This window comes from Hyperoodon ampullatus (genome assembly GCF_949752795.1).
Source record: "Hyperoodon ampullatus genome assembly, chromosome: 13".
NCBI lineage: Eukaryota > Metazoa > Chordata > Mammalia > Artiodactyla > Ziphiidae > Hyperoodon > Hyperoodon ampullatus.
In genome coordinates this window covers 43950071-43969324 of record NC_136926.1, presented here as the reverse complement: position 1 = coordinate 43969324, position 19254 = coordinate 43950071, and the positions used below count along the sequence as shown (strand labels likewise).

Sequence of the window (19254 nt, the reverse complement as noted above, 5' to 3'; positions counted from 1 at the left end):
GTCCTTCATCACAAAACAAGAGTAGAATTTTTGTTCTCTTGGTCACTGTCTTCAGCCCAGCCCTCTGTTCTGTCTGTCTTTATGTTTCCATTTCCCCCCTCAGCTCCAGCCATCTTCTCAAGATGGACATTTTCTGCATCTATAATTTCAGTTTTGATCTCTCTCCCAAACTCCGTCTCCTGGAAGCACTTCAAACTCATTAAGTCTAAAACTGAACTCATCATTCCCATGCTCGCACCCTATTTTACCATTTCCCCAAATTGCATCACCACACCCAAAGTCAACTAGCAGCCATTCATCTTGACCTTTCCTTTTCCCGTGCACTTCACATTTTGTAAATTCCTGGGCCCTATAGGTTCTGCCTTCCCACTGTCTCCTACACCCCTCACTTCCCTCCTCTCTACTCCCACTGTCATACTCAACCAGTTACCTCTTGCCCAACCTCTGGGACAGGGGTCCCCAACTCCCTGGCCGCAGACCTTCGGAACCGGGCTGCAGGAGGTGAGCAGTGAGTGAGCGAGCAAGGCTTCATCTGCCACTCCCCATCACTCCCCATCCCTCCCCACTGCTCCCCATCACTCCCCATCACTCCCCATCGCTCCCCTCCACTCCCCACTGCTCCCCATCGCTCCCCACCACTCCCCATTGCTCCCCACCGCTCCCCATTGCTCTCCATCACTCCCCATCACTCCCCACCACTCCCCATCACTCCCCATCGCTCTCCACCGCTCCCCATTGCTCCCCATCACTCCCCATCACTCCCCATCGCTCTCCACCACTCCCCATCGCTCCCCATCACTCCCCACCGCTCCCCACCACTCCCCACCGCTCCCCATTGCTCCCCACCGCTCCCCATCGTTCCCCATCACTCCCCATCGCTCTCCACCGCTCCCCATCGCTCGCATTACCGCATGAACCATCCCTTCCCTCCCCCGTCCGTGGAAAAATTGTTTCCACAAAACCGGTCCCTGGTGCCAAAAAGGTTGGGGACTGCTGCTCTAGGATACTCCTCCTATGGAAAGCTACTCTCATTCAGGTTTTTAAAGCAAGCCCTAAACATGACCCTTCTTGCTTAAATAGCTTTGTCCTACATAGCCCATTACTGTTTCCTTTGCCAAGAATCAATCCTTTCCCCTTTTCAAATTCCCCAAATCACATGTATCTCTCAAGGTCCAAATCAAGTACTACTTTCTCCGTAACTTCATGGGCACCCTTTTATTTCTTAAAATAATCCTTTCATCCTCTCATATCTTTAAACATTTATACCCTTTGGGGGCACATCTCATTTCATGTTATATTGTCTGTCCTTTACCTTCCCAAGTAGGTTGTAAGAGACCATGGTCTTATCTTAGTCAGGTGTTTACCCCCATGTAGAACAGTTTGTTCTATGGGGATTTGCACCTTGTAGGTTTATTGTTGAGTAAATGGCTCTTACTAACAAGATTTTTTAAACCCAGAAGCATGTTTAATGCATATTCATTAATTTTTGACTTTCATAAATTGATTTGAGAATATTTTTCACCCTTTTCCTCTGTGCCCAGTCATCTCTAGAGGAATGTTGGACATGGCTGACCTAGTGACTGTGTCTGGAAGTTACCATTAACTGGGCTTTCATCTTAGTTACATCATATTCTCATGGCTGCACATTGCAACTGATCTGCCACTTCTTATTTCAGGGAGAGTGGAGCAGAAAAGAGAACAAAGAGCAGCTTCAGGTAAGATGTTGACTAATTGGCCTCAGCTTTATGTTGTGTTTTTACTTCCACCTTGAAAAAAAATCTATTTGCAATGTAGTATTCAAAAACTCACCTAAAAATGTAATAGTTTATAATCCTAGACTTGACTGATTTTAAATTAATTAAAATAAATTAATGCATTTAGCTTTTTCACTTCCACATCAGTCATGTCCTTTTCATCCTATCTTTCTATTCAAACAAAAATGAGATGGCCTGTTATTTAATTTTTCCATGATTATCCATTTAAAAGGTAAGTGTTGCAAGCACTGATTTCAAAATATGAAGGTTGTAATCGTTGACAACTATTTCATCTTCCCAAATACGTATGAATCTCGATTATTTTTCTTAAGCCCATTTATGTAGCTGATGTTTTTCAGGACAGTGTCAACTGCTTAACCAAGAAGAATCTTTACATTTTGGAGAAATTTTAAAAAACATTCCACTTCTAAATCCTAATATATATTCAGAAGTGAGTGATGCTTTGGCACAATGCCATTGCACATAGTAGGGGCCAATATTTGCTATCTAATACAAAAATGAGTCTTTACATTTCCATATTTTCATCACTTGGCTTTTGGCTTAAAGTCATAAGGTAAGATAAATTTACCAATTAAATCTTTGCATAAGGGCAATCTTCCAGCTCCCAATGCCCTAAAATTGTCAATATTTGTAGAGAATTCTAATTTGGCATATACATCTATGCCCACCACCCTTCCGAAGTCTTCACCAACCCACTATTTTATGATATGTGAGAGCACCCAACATAAAGACACATTACTCCCAAACACTTACCTTTTTTCATTTTTTTAGTCTGGTAACAATGTATTTTGTGTGTTTCCAAACAGTGAAGTCAACAGAAGACCAAAATCTGTGTTAATCAAAAAATGTATAAACAGTCTAAGCCCCTGTCTCTTTTCTCCTTTCCAACCTTAGCATTCATCTCAGACAACTGGGCAACTTACTACCTGCCTGATTTCCCTCTTAGATGTTATTGTTTGCATTCTCCTTGTGGCTCTTTTAAAACCTGATCATGAATACCAAAAAAAAAAATGTGAAGGCAAGCAAGTATCTGGTGTCCTCACAGATGTGCTTACCTCTATTATTGCTCCTTGGGGGAAAATTATTTATACTGTTTCTGAAATGCTATTGCTATGATCCTGTAGGTATGGGCTTAAAGAAACTTTATAGTTGGGAAGAAAGCTAAATTGGCCAAAGTGTTAAACCAGATGCCTCTTTAAGTTCCCTCCATGCTCATAGATTCTGATATGCTGTGTGACCAAGGTGACACAAAGGACTAGAGAGAGAGGCAGGAAATGAACTCAGATTTCTTCATTCCGTATTCTTCCCAGTGTCCCCCATTCCTAAGCTTTCTTTTTAAATCAAAGTGCTAGTCAATTTGACACTGTATTAGGTTTCTTGCTTAATAAAATATTTTTCAACAGTTGGAAAATCTTTTTAAGGCAACAGGAAACACTAATCATCAGGATTCTGAGGAAACTCCCTTTATTAATGGAGCTAATTTTCCCCAACTGATTCACAGCTTGTCAATGTGTCCCATTTCTATGAGAAAGTGAAAGAAACTTTCTATGAGAAAGTGAAGTCAAGGAGAACTAATGGAGAGAGCTCAAATTATTGGGAAAATTTTTTTTGACTCCTCATGTCAAAGAACACAAATCCTGCCCTCGGGAAATCTACATTTGTAAAGATAGTCTGAGTTTTCAAAATTGAAACGTAACCTTTGCCAGTGCGGTCCTAAGTATCACCATGTTCAATTTGTGGTGCTAGAATGAATGTCTGCCTCTTTATAAAGCATGTGCCTGAGATACCAAGAGCATCATGGGCATCCCTGCTTCTCACTTCCTGCCTGGACTTCTTTATATCATTCGTTGTTCATTCTGCTCAGATTCTATGTCTTACCTGCTGTATTAGACAATACACCCCACACCCTTTTGCTTATATTGGGTCTATCTCCCAGTATGGGAGAAAGAATTTAGAAGAAAAATATTGTAGACAAAAAAAAAAAATTCCCCATTAAAATAGGGACTTCCAGGACCCTCACTTTTTGGGTAGGTAAAGTTGGTTAATTCTTCGTTTAAAGAATCTTGCACTAAGATGAAACTTACAGAGGTAAGTTTTTACTCAGAAAAATAAATAACTTTCTAACAAGGAAACCTCTCCAGGACTGGAAAGAATGAGATTGTGTGAGTAAAACTGTACAAAGGTTGTGCCATCACCTGCAAGGGATGTTGATAAGAGATTCGTGAAGAGTTTGGTTGGATCATTCCTGAAGTTCTTTCCAATTTTATGTCTATGATTCTACTTACCATTATTAATTTATTGAAATGGTTCTACTGTGTGTGTATGGATCGACACAAAATAAAGCCTTCTAAATGGCTCACATTATATAACTGAATGAATCATGCTCCAAAACTTAGCTAAATCAGTTTAGACTGAGTTGCTTAGTAGAGCATATAGCTAATAGAGCTAAGACTATGAAATAAAATTGTTCTATAGGATATTTAGCTTCTTTGGGGGAAAAAGTTGTTGTTTGCACCCTGATTGCAACCCCAGCTGTCATTTCAAGTGTGATGCTGTTTTTGATAATCCAGGAATGAGTCACAAGAGAATATGTATAACCTGATATCATTTTTGAAAAGCTATGGTAAGCTTAGTCATTTTTGAAAAATAATTCAAAGCATATGCCTCCTGACATTGGATTTGGAAACCCATGTCAAATTCATAAAACATGGCCAGCAATATCAAAGCTAAATTTGGCTATTTGGGTTGGTAAAGAATATTAAAAATATGTGGTGGTGTAATGGTAAACAGACAAATATTAGGGGTCGTGTTACTGATATCATCAATTACCTATTCGCCCTTGATTATTTTAAGGACCCAATGTCCTCACCAGAAAAATAGAAAGAAAAAGAAGAAAAAAACCCAGCTATATTCCATAGATTTCTGCCTAAAACCTTTATTGAGTTTGAAGTGTTTTTATCTTATTAGGAGAAAAATCCCTTTTGAGGTCAAGGAATTCTTGCTCTTTAAAAAACAACACAGCAAAAAATACAAAAAATTCTCGCAGAGAAAGGTGCTCCATAAATTATTATTTAGAAAAAGATAAATTAGAAGGCTTACTAGGGTAGGCTATACTGACGCCATCTGTTAAATATATATTGTTCCAATTTTTCCAAAAAGGAGAACACTTTCAAATCCAGTTAAGTATTAAGTAAAGAATAGCCCTAGTGGACCAGAGAATGGAGTCATCAGTATAGATGATAATGAGTGTTTCAAAATGAATTTGCCTTCTTTTCATTTATGACATTAAAACATCCCTAAAGTTCAAGATGTTTTTTTATTTGCATAATTTGCAAAAAGTAACCGGTAAAGAAGAACAATGCTATTTTTTTCTCAACTTAAAAGGTGGAATTTATTATTGGAAATTCAGCAAATGGTAGAACACCTGCTTTGCAAGTTTAGATCTTGCTACTTACTCTTTGACTGGGCTTTTCACTTCTGTGAAATGTTCTAAAACAGAAATAGCACCTCCATTTTAAAACTTTTAAACACACATTGAACATGCAGTCATTCAGGTTTTTAAAAAGTTAGATACTGAATAAATCCTTCCATCTGTGCGGGAATAGCATGTTCAGTTTCTTAAATGTTACTCATTTATTGAACGCAAATTTTCAAGTGGATGCATATCTAGTGTGATTTTCATCTGTGCTATTACTATTTTGTAATGCTTTTTGCCACAGTTCTGATATCTAAAAAAACCCTCAAAAATAAACATGAGAAGACCTAATTTGTCATTGTCTTCATTACTGGTGACCAACAGTAAACATGAAGTTAGCAGGCAGGTTGTGTTGCAACAAATATGCTTAAGTAAACTATCATTCTTGAAAAGTCTATCATTTCTTGGATTTTAATATTTTTTAATATTCTACATGTTTTATTCTCACTTTGAAAATCATTATTCCAGTTAGAATCAAGGTTGAAAATGCATACCATCCTAACTTGTTCATAGCTTACAAAAGCTCTTGTCACTTAATACTATATAACATATTTGAGGGTTGCTAAGAAAGTAGATCTTAAAAGTTCTCATCACAAGAAAAAAGAAAGTTTGTAACCATGTGCAGTGACAAATGTTAACTAGACTTACTGTGATGATCATTTTCTGATATATACAAATATTGAATCATGTACACTTAAAATTAATATAATGTTACATGTCAATTATATCTCAATTAAAAAAAAAAACTCTTGTCTTGATTCCATCTCATCTAGCACCACAAAGAGGGCAGAGAAGGAATCTGAGAAGGCATTTAGAAGTTGATGCATTCAATTTGCTAAACATTTTTGCAGTCCAGGCTTTGTGCTTGATACCGGAGATGCAGTGGTGAATAAGATATGGCATTAATGTTCATTCACTTTCTGGGGGAGAAAAACAAATGCATACAGATGATTATAATCCAGTGTGAAGAGTGCCTTCTAGAGAATCATGTACTAGGTGTCCTGAGGATTTCAAAGAAGGGTTCATGGAAGAGGGGAGACTTGAGCTGATCCTTGAAGAAAGAATTGGAATTCACTAGATGGAAAAGGGGAAGGGCTGGCTTTCCAGAGAGGTAAAGACAAGAAGAAGCATGGCCTATTGAGGGAAAGGTTTGTGGTTAAGTAAGACTGGATGGAGTATAGTCATAAATAGGCAAGAGGCAAGAGACGTGGCCAGAAAAATAAGCATGAGCCAGAATTAACAAGGGCCATTTTGCCCTTCCGTGGAGTTTGACCTTTATGCTGTAGGTGTGGGGAGCTAATGAAGGGCAAGGAATTACATGATCTATTTGCATTTTATAAAAATCCTCCAGAGGAAGTGTGGATTGGAAGGGGAATTGACTGAAGGCAGGAAAATCAGGTGGTATATCACTTTAATATCAAAGAATGACAGTATGAAGGTCTGAGGGGTCTTTACTAAGACAGTGTCATTATCGAGGAAGCTAAGGAAATGAATGCAGATATATTTACAAGGTAGAATTGGCCTGTTTGATTGGATATGGGAGGTAGAGAAGGATGACTCCTAGGTTTCCAGCCTAAGAAATAAGATGAATAGGTCATCCTGTGTAGGGAACACAGGAGGAGGGACAGGTCTGGTGGGGAAAATGATAAATTGAATTATATCTTTGTTGATTATAGTGGGACCTATGAGATATAAAGGCAGAAATGTCAAGAATGTTAAATAAGCAGCAGGCATTACAAGCCTGGAGCTCCAGAGAGAGGTCTGAGATGCAGGCTTGCCTTTCAAGTTGGTGCCTGGATAAGAGTTGAAGCCCTGGTTATGAACGAGCTGCCCAAAGGGACAGGGGTGTGTGAGAAAAGAGGCAGGGATGAGTCCTTGGAAAATCCCTAATGTGAACAAGAACACAGTAAGAAGAACCAGAGGCTACAGCCTAGGAAAGATCTAGGTTGTCTTGTGAGAATCAACAGGATTCTCTGTCTCTGAATCCAAGAGAAGAAAAAAGAAAGAAGAAGAAGGAATTGGTCAAGTATGTCAAATGCCACAGAGCAATCAAATAAAATAAGCACCTAAGAAACGTCCATTGGAGTTGAGGGGAAAAATCTGCTGGTCACCACAAAGAAATTACTTTTTAAGAGTTCTATTAGTGAAATCCAGATAGCGATGGGTTGAGTGAGGGAGTAGAGAACAAATACGAACTGGTTCTTTTGAAGAGTTTGCCTGTGAAAAGGAGGAAGGAGAGAGACAGAATCGTTATGTCAGGGAATCGATGTGTACTGAGACCTGCTATTTCAGGCTCTGCGCTCAGTGCCTTCCATTTTACCCTCAAAATGGCCTTGTAAACTTTGTTTATGGTCAACATTTTAAAAATTAGAAAACCGAGATGTAGAGAAGTTAAATAACTTGCCTTTGACCCCATGTGTTAATTGGTGGAGCCAGAAATGACACTGAGGCAGTGGCATTGAGCCTGTGTTGTCTGGGGAGATGTCTGGAGTGAACTGTTTGTGCTTTTCTTGTCCCAGCTCTGTGCTCAGTGAGGTCACGTAGGTAACTTCAACTGGCCATGGTGGGAGCATTTACACCACGGAAATTAACAAACGTTACAAACCAGAGTTGGTTGATTTGTTTGCTTGTTCCTGGAGAGCCAGTTGTTAAACACTGACAAGCACAGCACTGGGTCTCCATCTGAGTGACAGCAAAGCCTCAGTATTTCCCACTGCCTAGTATATGTGACTTGGCCAAGGTCACTTGGTTAGCTAAAAACAACAGAGTTGAGACTGGACCCCAGACCTGTGATTCACATCCAGTCCTACACGGGCCCCAGGGCTTTGATGAAAAAATAAGTAAAATATTCATTCCTCACATTCTGTACCCAAATGGTCCAGGTTGGTATAAACGATGTCTCGTCTTTATCCATGCTCTGGTTCTAAACTACCAGTCTTCTGCTTCGGCCTCCCAGGCAATGCATCTCTGGGGTGTTGGCTTTTTTCAACAGCTTTCCTGAAGCATTGACTCTCTGAACTATGTTAACGAAACCTATTTAAAAAAATAACCGGGTTTCCCTGGTGGTGCAGTAGTTGAGAGTCCGCCTGCCGATGCAGGGGACACGAGTTCGTGCCCAGGTCCGGGAAGATCCCACATGCCGTGGAGTGGCTAGGCCCGTGAGCCATGACCACTGAGCCTGCGCGTCCAGATCCTGTGCTCCGTGATGGGAGAGGCCACAACAGTGAGAGGCCCATGGACCACAAAAAAATAAAAAAATAAAATTTAATTTAAAAAAACCCAATCTTCTCCGGGTTTGTGGTTTCAGAACAGTATTTGTCAGCGAGTGAAGTAAGTTATCTTAGATGCATTTTTCTGTCCACAAAATGGAAGACAGACACACGGGCTGTTCATTAAAAGGAGTCCTGAAGAGTTTATTTTTAAACAAACTTCATTTTCCAGCTAGTCGAATTTATGATAGAGAATGAATAGCAGCACAGCTGTGTCACATTATTCAAAACTCTCTTAAATTTCATTGTATAACACTGCATTTAAAACTGTATGTGTATGCAAACTAAACAAATCTAAAACGATAAATAGCTAATGTGGGAGAAATTGCCATGTCACCCCACATGGTCAAAGTGCAGGTATGAAAACGTTTCCTGGAAATTCCCTCCACATGTTAAATTTGGATTGCTGCTATGGTGCACAGAACAGGATTTATTTGCACAAAACTGAGGCCTGAGACATTCTTTAGGTGGTAGAGGAGAAATATTCTTTTTAGCTGCATCACAATAGACTTTACCTTAAAGCAGCGTGGCTCATTGTAAAACTGAAAAAGAAGAACTTTTATCTGGGTTGATTCTTGAACAACATATATGTGTTCCTTTTAACCACAAGATAAAATAAAGAAAAGTTTTGTAATTTTGTTAGCCAAAAATTACTTCAGTCTTTCATCTTTAATATTCTATAAGAAAGCCACAAGGAATTCCCAATTAAAATGGAAAATAACTCAAATAAAAATGGACTTTCAGGAGGTATATGATAGAGCTTATTAAGGCAGTATAAGCCAAAGTGTTCTCAACAAAATTAGGCTCACACTAGTTTGAATTTATTGTGGAAGTTACACCAAAGGGCATCCGAGGTGTGTATATCAGTCAATATAATAGTAACTACACTTTTGTCTGACCTGATTTGCTCCAATCCCGAGCATTCTAGGTCAATGCATATTTTGATTAGTTAAAAGTTGTACTTACACTAACAAAGGATTAAAAATGCCCACAGAAATAGAATATAGGTGATCCTGTGGCTTTCTTGTGAAAGGAGTCTTAAGTCATACCTGATTTTCCCACAGAGAAAACAATGAACTTGTACTTCTAACCAAAGGAACAGACGCCCAACTTTTTTTTTTCATAGAAATGATCACAGACATTTTAATCAACTGTAAATGATATACTTGTACACGGTGTCACTGAAAACCTTCTAAAGGGAATGTAGTCATTTGAGCTGAGCAATACAGTAATCAGTTGTATAAATGATCCTATTATCTCACTGAAAATTCCCGATAAGATGATTTGTAGGACAGGAGAGAAGCCAGGAGACTAGGAGGAAATAAGAAACACCTTCAGACTGCTCACCCCAGAAGTGAGGTTATGACTTGAGTGGCAGTTGCAGCAACTCTGAACGGGGCAGAGCCTTGGCTGAAGTAGAGACAACCAGGAAGGGGAAGACCAGAGCCAGGGGATGCCTTCAGAAACAGCTGAGTAAACTGATCACACATTCATACTGAGGGATTACTACACGAATGACTACATTACTGATTTGAGAAAGCATATTTAATCTGTGTTCCACATGACCATCAGTGTCTTGGCTTATTGAACCACCTATAGACGATGATCCTGACCACGGCCCATGCCTTTGTTTGAACATCTTTACCTCGTTTGAGTCCTCACAGAATGTCTCTTGAATTTATCTTTGCTTGCCTGCCTTTGCTTATACATCTTCACCATGGAGTTATTAGCATGACTGTAAATCTGTAACACATTTCTTACTGCACAGAAACAATCTGTATTTCTCTGTCAAATGTGGTCCTTTCCTCCTCAGAAATATCCCTGAGATGCAATTCCACCCAAGCCTTCTCTGAAAACACAGCTTTCTATTTCATTGATAAGTTGAGACAAAACGCCACATTCAAACCTGACTTTATTTAATGCATTTTTCTCTTGTTTTCTTTGTCCATTTGTGCACCTAATCTGCTGACTTCCCTGCCATTTTAAAATATTCATGTGGGAACATATAGATAAGCAAATATGGACTATGTTAAATTTGATCTTTTTCATTGACCCCACAATACATAGAAATACACTCAATCTTACTAGAGTAATATAGCTACTTTCCCTATAAGGTTTAAAAAAATTTTTTTAATTGCAATAATTACACATAACAAATGTTACCATCTTAACCATTTTTAAGTGTTCAGTTCAGTGGCATTGAGAACATTCACCTTGTTGTGCCAGCATCACCACCATCTATCCACACAGCTCCTTCCATGCTGCAAAACCCAAACTCTGTACCTGTTAAACAACTCCCCATTTTTCCCTTCCCCCAACCTCTGGCAACCACCCTTCTGCTTTCTGTCTGTATGAACTAGACTACTCTAGGTACCTCATATAAATGGAATTATGCAGTATTTGTCTTTTTGTGTTCACTCAGTATAATGCCCTCAAGGTTCATCTATGCTGTAGCATGTGTCAGGATTTTCTTGCCTTTTAAGGCTGAATAATATTCAATTGTACATGTATACTGAAATTTGTTTATCCATTCATCCATCAGTAGGCATTTGGGTTGCTTCTACCTTTTGGCTATTATGAATAATAATGCTGCTGTGAACATGGGGGTACAAATATCTCTTTGAGACTCTGCTGTCAATTCTTTTGAGTATATACCCAAAAGTTAAATTGCTGGATCATATGGTATCCTATAAGGTTTTAACTTAGGCAGAAAGAATGATTATATTTGTAAGATTCTCTAGATTTTATAGTTATTTGCTTGCTTATAGTTGTTTGCTTGCTTTGGTTTTGTTCCCTCTCTCTTGCTTTCTTCTAGATTAGCCATATCCCATAGAAATACAATTCAAACCCCAGATGTATATTTAAAATTTTGAGTAGCCACAGTTTAAAAAGTAAAAAGAAATAGATGAGATTAATTTAATGATATGCTATTTAACCCAGTATATTAAAAATATTATCATTTCAACCTGTAATCAGTATAAAAGATGATAAATGAGATACTACAAATTATGCATTTGCCAGACATGCAATGAAGATTAATAGAGTACGTGGTACAACAGTTAAAGAAAAATTGTAGTCCCACCAAAACAACAAGGTGTGTTTAATAGAAAAATGTTTTATACTGGTTTGGTTTTAAATTAAAATTTAAATTAATTAAAATTTAAAATTCAGTTCCTAAGTTGTCCTAGCTGCATAGCAGGTGTTCAGTAGCCACATAGCCACATGTGGCCAGGGGCTACTGCAGTGGACAGTGCAGAGATGAGCATTTTCTTTTTTTTCTTTTTTTTTCTTTTTTTGCGGTACGCAGGCCTCTCACTGCTGTGGCCTCTCCCGTTGCGGAGCACAGGCTCCGGATGTGCAGGCTCAGCGGCCATGGCTCATGGGCCCAGCCGCTCCACGGCATGTGGGATCTTCCCAGACCGGGGCACGAACCTGTGTCCTCTGCATTGGCAGGCGGACTCTCAACCACTGCGCCACCAGGGAAGCCCCTGAGCATTTTCATCATCACTGGAAGTTCTATTGGACAGAGATGCTCTATTCTCTGATATCCCTGAGGGCCAGGAACTTGGATCTCTTTTTTATCAGCAAAGCTTTATCACCTGGTGCCTAGTAAGTGTTGAATATGTATTTGTTGGATGATCTACTAAATGTATTTAGCAAGCTCTGCATTATCGAATGCTCTCCATCTACCAGGCACTGTCATGGCACTGGGAACTTACTGAGTGAGTTTATATCAGCAACATGTCCCATCCCGGAATGTCTGTCTAGAGATTGAGGTCTTGGCAGGTTCTACGTTCTGTTTGCTTGGTTTCTGAGCTAGACTTTGAATGAAATGGGAAAATGTATTGAAAACAAATACAGAAGTTGCTTGTATGGTTCTGTTTTGTTCCTGGGGCCTCCCGCAGGGCCTGAAAGAATTAAATATTGGCTCAACAAATGAAGGAACAAGTGGCCTTGTGAAATCATCCCACACAGAAAATGGCCCTGTGAGTTTCCTGAGGAAAGAAGTCCCTGAGAATGGTGGGAAGGAATTGTAAGGGGAAGACAAGAGAAAACCAGAGAAATGGGAACACACAGGAGAAGGGTATGAGCATCCTAGATGGTATATCTGAAGTAAGGAGAATTATCTGTAACCAGCTCAGAGCCGTGAGCACTTCCTTATCCATAAATTAAAAGGCAAAATTTATTAGTTCTGCATATAAATTTCTGCAACCTAATTCCATTTGGAAGCGAAGTCATTCATTTATTCATTCATTTGTTGAACAAGTGTGTGCTTGCCTTCCCAGTGTCTGCTGTACCCAGGCCTTCTCAGCAGCGACAAACAGTAGTGCTCATTGTGTGCTAGGGGGACAGCTGTGCATTGACTTCCTAGCAAGTATAAGGGCATTTGTGGAAAGTCAAGCAATAGCATTCGAAATATCCTTAATCAACGTGTTTATAGAATCATCACTATAAACTAAAAAAAAAAACTGCCTCATATTCAAAATATGTAACTCATACTTAATTCATATGTAAATATGTTTTTTTTAAATATTAAGTAACAATGTTAAAAAATCATTACAGTGGTTTAGCTAAAATAATTTTGGGCCTAAAATACCCAACACATAAAGTGTTATGACTATATCATTTAGGATGATGTTTTTGATTATTGAATATATTAGAAAGTTAGCATCTTCTTTCTTTATTTAACCTGATACAAATGTACAGAATTTTTTAAGGTAAAATGTAAATTCATTCCTAGAATTTAATTTACCTTTATTGTGTTTATCAAGAAAACAAGAAAAAATCATTTTCCTCCTCCACATGAGGAAGAAAATCAAGAGAGATAATCAAATGAATACTTTTTAACTCCATAGCAGAAGTCTTTAAATAACAACTTCCTAACACATCTGGATTAGATCCTGGTTTCACACTGAGGAACCAATAATGTCCTATTCTTAGTATTCTAATTATAGTCACAATGTCTGAATTTCACTGAATTTTTCAGGAAGCATTTAAACTTGGCAGTAGTCAAAGTCATTGAGATTGTAAAAATCGATCAAACAAAAGGCCTGAAAGATGGATTTCGTTATCTCCTCTTTTTAAGTAACATGCAGTGATTGTTGGCAGAAATAGATAAAGCAAACAGATGTCTCTGATCAGCTTGCATTTTTAATCTTTTCAGTCCAAAGACCACCCTGTTGTGTCCAGGATCATCACAGTAGGATCTAGTGCAGCATAACTTAGGGATCATACTCTTTTTTCCACTAGTAAGTTATCAGATTTAGCATTGTCACTCATGAGATAGTGTCAGAGGAATATCTTTGTTGGTGAAAAATAAAAGATTTGCATATAAGATGGCAGATACGATTAAACTTTTAGTTCATATTTGCCGATAGAAATGTAAACACCAAGGCTAAGATGTGACTCATTTCGATTTTTTTTAACCATTTGACTTCAGAACTTGTATAAGTAGCGCAACACAGGCAGACCTCAGAGATATCGAGTGTTTGGTTCCAGACCACCACAGGAAAGTGACTGTCACGATAAAGTGAGGAACTGAGGCTAAAAGAAGATCCCTATTTTGGATACCTTAAGTTCGAGATCACTATTACCTACTCAGCTAAGACACTTCTTGACCATCTATTGCAGTGACAGTGGGGCTGGAGGAAGTGGGTGGATTTGAGAAAAGTTTGAAGAAAGAATAAACAGCACTTGGTTATTAATGGCAAGTGAGCATGAGGGAATTTGAGAGGAATTCCAAGGCCCCTGATTTGGATGACTGAGGGTGCCAGTCCCTGAGAGCGAGCACTGGGGCAGGTGCATGGTTAGAAGAGGAGGACTTCATACTGAAGTAGGCGCGGTTTTAGTGCTTTGGGAAGATCTACAGCCATGTGCTCTGAACACGTTCGTGTTTCAGTCTGGAGCTCAGGTGAGAGACACAGTTTAGAAATTTGGGAGTCAGTGATGTAAACATAGTCATCATCAATGCCAACAAAGTAGATGAGATTACTCCAAAAAAGCTTGTAGGGTGAAAACATAAAGAGACTGTATTTCAGATGAAAAGAAAAAGCTTGGCATGGATCATGCTGCTTAGCAAAACAATCCCGAAAATGCAGAGAAGGGAAAGAAGGATGTGAACACCCTTCCAAATCAGGTGCGTTATTTTATGGGCATAGCTCCTCTTCAGCTAGAACTTACAATGAGGGAATATTGGACCTGCGTGCAAGTCTCACAGTCAAAGAGCAAAACCTACAGCCGTAGAACAGGGCAATAAAGAATTCAGAAATGGAGACTTTGATTTTGAATTCTTAGGTAGTTACATACACAGTGTTGGTGAGAATGCAAAATGGTGCAATCACTATGGAAAAGCAGTATGGAGATTCCTCAAAAAACGGAACCACTATGTACTCCAGCAATCCCTCTTCTGGGTATTTACCCAAAAGAATTGAAATCAGGATCTCAAAAGATATTTGCACTCCCATGTTCATGGCAGCATTATTCACAATAGCCAAGATGTGGAAACAACCTAAATAGCCATTGACAGATGAATGGGTAAAGAAAATGTGGCATATACATACAATGGAATGCTATTCAGCCTTTGAAAAGAAGGATATTCTGCAACACACAACAACATGGATGAAGCTTGAGGACATTATGCTAAGTGAAATAAGCTAGACAAATATTATAAATGTCCACTTATATGAGGTACCTGAGATAGTCAAAGTCATAGAATCAAAGAGTGAAATGGTGGTCACCAGGGTCTGAGGAGAGGGGGATATAGGAAGTTACTAATCTATGGGCATAAAATTTCAGTCAAACAAGATGCTCTCCAGTCCTGCAGTACATTGTACCTATAATCAACAATAACGTACTGTGCACTTAAAAGTCTGCTAAGAGGGCAGATTTTCAGAGAACATCTGGGCTGGCCGATTATCTTCCAGGCAGCTAAGATCAACAGGAGACAAGCCAGAAGTGATGGATGCAGGGCCCTGTGACGGGGGCTACGGTGAGGGTGCCAGTTAATAAAACAAACCTGCTTCTTCTGACTCCAAAACCGGAGAAGTCTCTCTGCCCCAAAGCTGCCTCTTTAGAATAATGGACGATCTGTGTCTGGGAGGAAGTCTGGAGATGATCTGGTGCTAATTTTTTATTTTACAAATGGATTAAATAAAACCCTGAGAGAGTAACTTGTTCAAAGTCACACACCTGCTTTTGGGTGAAGTCTGTGCTGACATTGGGAGCATCCCTACTGGACTCTGATACTATTCGTGGGACTCTTTTCAAAGGAAATGAAACCAATTTTGCATATGCCCTCTGCATGCCATGTGGCTAAATCTACTCCTGGAAGAAGTCCAGGGTTAAGGTTAACAGTATAAGCTCTACGGCTTCCCTGGTGGCTCAGTGGTTAAGAATCCACCTGCCAATGCAGGGTACACGAGTTTGAGCCCTGGTCAGGGAAGATCCCACATGCCGCAGAGCAACTAAGCCCGTGCGCCACAACTACTGAGCCTGCACTCTGGAGCCCGTGAGCCACAACTACTGAGCCAGCAAGCCACAACAACTATGAAGCCCATGCACCTAGAGCCCATGCTCCGTAACAAGAGAAGCCACTGCAATGAGTAACCTGTGCACCGCAATGAAGAGTAGCCCCCGCTCACTGCAACTAGAGAAAGCCTGTGCACGGCAACAAAGACCCAACACAGACAAAAATTAATTAATTAATTTTAAAAAAAAGAGTATAAGCTCTAGTCTCAAATGACCAGGGCTGGAATCCCACCTCTGTCCCTTGGGAGTCATATGATCTTAACCTCTCGACTTATTCCCCTTATATGCAAAATGGAGATAATAATAGTATTATCTTATAGAGTTGTTATGAGGATTAAGGGGGAAAATACCTGTCAAGGCCCTGATGTCTAGCTCATGGTATGTTCACAATAAATTTTAGCAGTCATTTTATTGCTTTTGATATTACTTTATATTACTCCATCTTTCAGCATCTGGGGTGGAAATGTTAATAACACCCACAGAGATTTGTTTTTCTGGCATGTAGTGTGCATAAAACAAATATTTGTTGAGAGAGTGACAAAAGAAGGAAGAAAAGAAAAAAGAAAATGAGGGAGGGAGGCTATGACATTAGAAGACCTTTCTTCATTGTCTGACCCACATTCTGAAACGTGGAAATGTACAAGGTATTTTTATTATGAATATTACCCCTTTTCTGATCAGCACAACATGTAGCCGTGCTTTTAAGATAATGTAGGAAAGCTCAGGAAGGGAGGTGTGTGTCTCCATGTGTTTTAGCGAGCTTCCTGCATCTCTTAGCATCTCTGTTCGCTGGTCAGAGGTTCAGAGAGAACAGAGACAAAGTGCTTTCCCTTAACGAGCTTCCATGTGGGACAGACACTTGACACGATGATTTCTTTTTTTAAATATTTATTTATTTATTTGGCTGCATCATGTCTTAGTTGCAGCACACAGGATCTTCCTTGCAGCATGCAGGATCTCTCATTGTGGTGCATGGGCTCTTCGTTGTGGCATGCAGGCTCTCTCTAGTTGTGGCATGGGGCTCAGTAGTTGTGGCGCACGGGCTTAGTTGCCCCACGGCATGTGGGATCTTGGTTCCCCCACCAGGGATCGAACCCACATCCCCTGCATTGGAAGGCAGATTCTTAACCACTGGACTACCAGGAGAGTCCTGACATAATGATTTCTATAACAAAAGATGCTTCTGTAGATGGTGGTGTGAGGGCTAGGAGCCTGCACTCTATGGCTGGACTGCCCAGGTTTGGATCCAGCACTTGGCAACTTTGTGACCTAGACAAGTTAAGTAACCTCTCTGAGCCATGCTCTGACCTGTAAAGTAGGAATAGGCATTGTACTTACCAGATAAGGTCAAGGAACAAGTGAGTTTTTATACGTAAGTGCCTAGCCTGGCATGCTGTTTATTCCTGGGCTTTGCCTGCCTCTCAAATGAGTGATAACTACTAAAGTTCAGAAGACGACCACCCAGAACATGGAGAGATGAGGTCATCAAGGTTAGATCTTGAAGAAGGAATGGACTTTGTCAAACAGAAGGAAGAGAGTTGGCTATTTCAGGCTTGGGAATAGAAATGGACTTGGCCTTGTATAGGCAAGTTCTGAGTTGCTCAGGTAAGCAGTGATCATATTTTAATGAGCACTGAATGCAGAGTTAGACAGGATCTGGTAACAGTGAGAAGCAAATAGAGATCTTGAGGAGGAGATTAGCACAGGCAAATTGGTTATTTTAATGATTAATTTGGTATATTAACATTAGGATGGAGATTGAAATCAGGACATCAGTTTGGAGAACATTGCAGTAGTATAGACTTTGATGTGCTCAGGATCTTGGAGGGATTGATGGGAGGTTAATATAAAAAAGAAGAATGAGTATGAGACATAGAAAGAAAAGATCAGAAGGTGACTGGAAACAGGTGTGAGGAGGAGATGAGGGGAATGTTAGAGTCGCAAGCCTGACTGGCAGAGAAGTCTGTGTAATAGACACACATGTGCAAGTTCAGAGGGATGGGTGGTTTGTGGAAAAGGATTACAAGTTTCTTTCAAGTCTAGTCACATTTGATCCAACAATAGGACACCCATGTGGAAGCTAGAATTTGGAGAAGCAGAACTGAAGTTCAGGAGAGGTCAGAGCTAAACGTCTATATATACTTGGGACTGAATCAAGTATAGGTGAAAGTGAGAGACAGGAGAGAGGGTGAAATTTCTGCAGAGATGGTAGGGCGAGAGTGAGGCAGGATAACATGCCAGCAAGTAATAGCAGTGAGGATCAGAAGAGGTGACATATATGACAGCACGTATGGGAGTGGGGGTGATGAAATACAACATAAATAGGAAAAACTTGGTGACTACCCTGTTTCCTAGAATCTCAAAGCCAAAATGGACATTAAGACATTTTGTAGGTGAGGGAATTAGGGCTCAAGGAGGCTGAGTTCATTGATTTCCCCTGAGATAGCTGCAGAATCGGATCTGTCCCTTTTCAGTGCTGTTCTCACTTTACAGGCTCCCGCCTGGCTCGTCCTGTCTCTCAGTGCCCAGCTGCATATGGTTCAATCTGTACTCTGTTTTACATAAAGCATACTGTAGAGTGCTGGGTCCCCCTGAGTGGGCAGCGTGCACTTGGCCAAGGGCAGACCACAGAAGCTGCGTCAGCCTAGCAGGATTCCATGAAAGGGCGTGTTCAGTATACACACTGATGTTGGATCTCGCCCTATTTCTCTTTTTCATGTGTACTTCCTTTAGTTAATTAACTAATTTTGCAATCTTTAGAAAATGAAATAAGCAGTTTACCCATACACTCCTTACCTTTGCATGCATGTTAATTAAATAATTATTCCACTGCTTCTAATATTGCTTCCCAAAAGATATTGAACTGTTTTTTATATGAAGGAGGCTCTAAATCTCAACCACGTTTATAGCTCAATGATCGCAATAATTATTTTTTAAACCACATCAGTTAGAAATCGAAATAGCTGCTTTTGAAAATGCATAAAAGTGATGTCCCATGTCCAAACCGTTTGTACAACTTAACATAATTTTATTGAAGGGATAACCATTTGAGATCTTAACCTTTTTATGAATTTATTATGAAGTCATAGAAATCTTAATGCCTTTCTAATTTTCTTCTTGAAGGAAACAATTTGGAAAATGCCAAGGACAAAAACATAGGAAGCATTTAACATAAACTGAAATCATTAATACTGAATGGAAAAGCATA

At 39.6% G+C, this 19254-nt stretch overlaps 1 protein-coding gene across 1 annotated transcript in view; it reads left to right on the top strand.

Moving 5' to 3' along the window:
* CHST9 (carbohydrate sulfotransferase 9) overlaps window positions 1–19254 on the top strand; it is a gene marked incomplete at both ends in the record, with an annotated part of 199531 nt that overhangs the window by 74442 nt on the left and 105835 nt on the right. The window contains one exon of the mRNA XM_079717756.1: window positions 1677–1715. Within this exon, the coding sequence (XP_079573882.1) occupies window positions 1677–1715 (39 nt within the window). The remainder of the gene's footprint in view (window positions 1–1676; window positions 1716–19254) is intronic.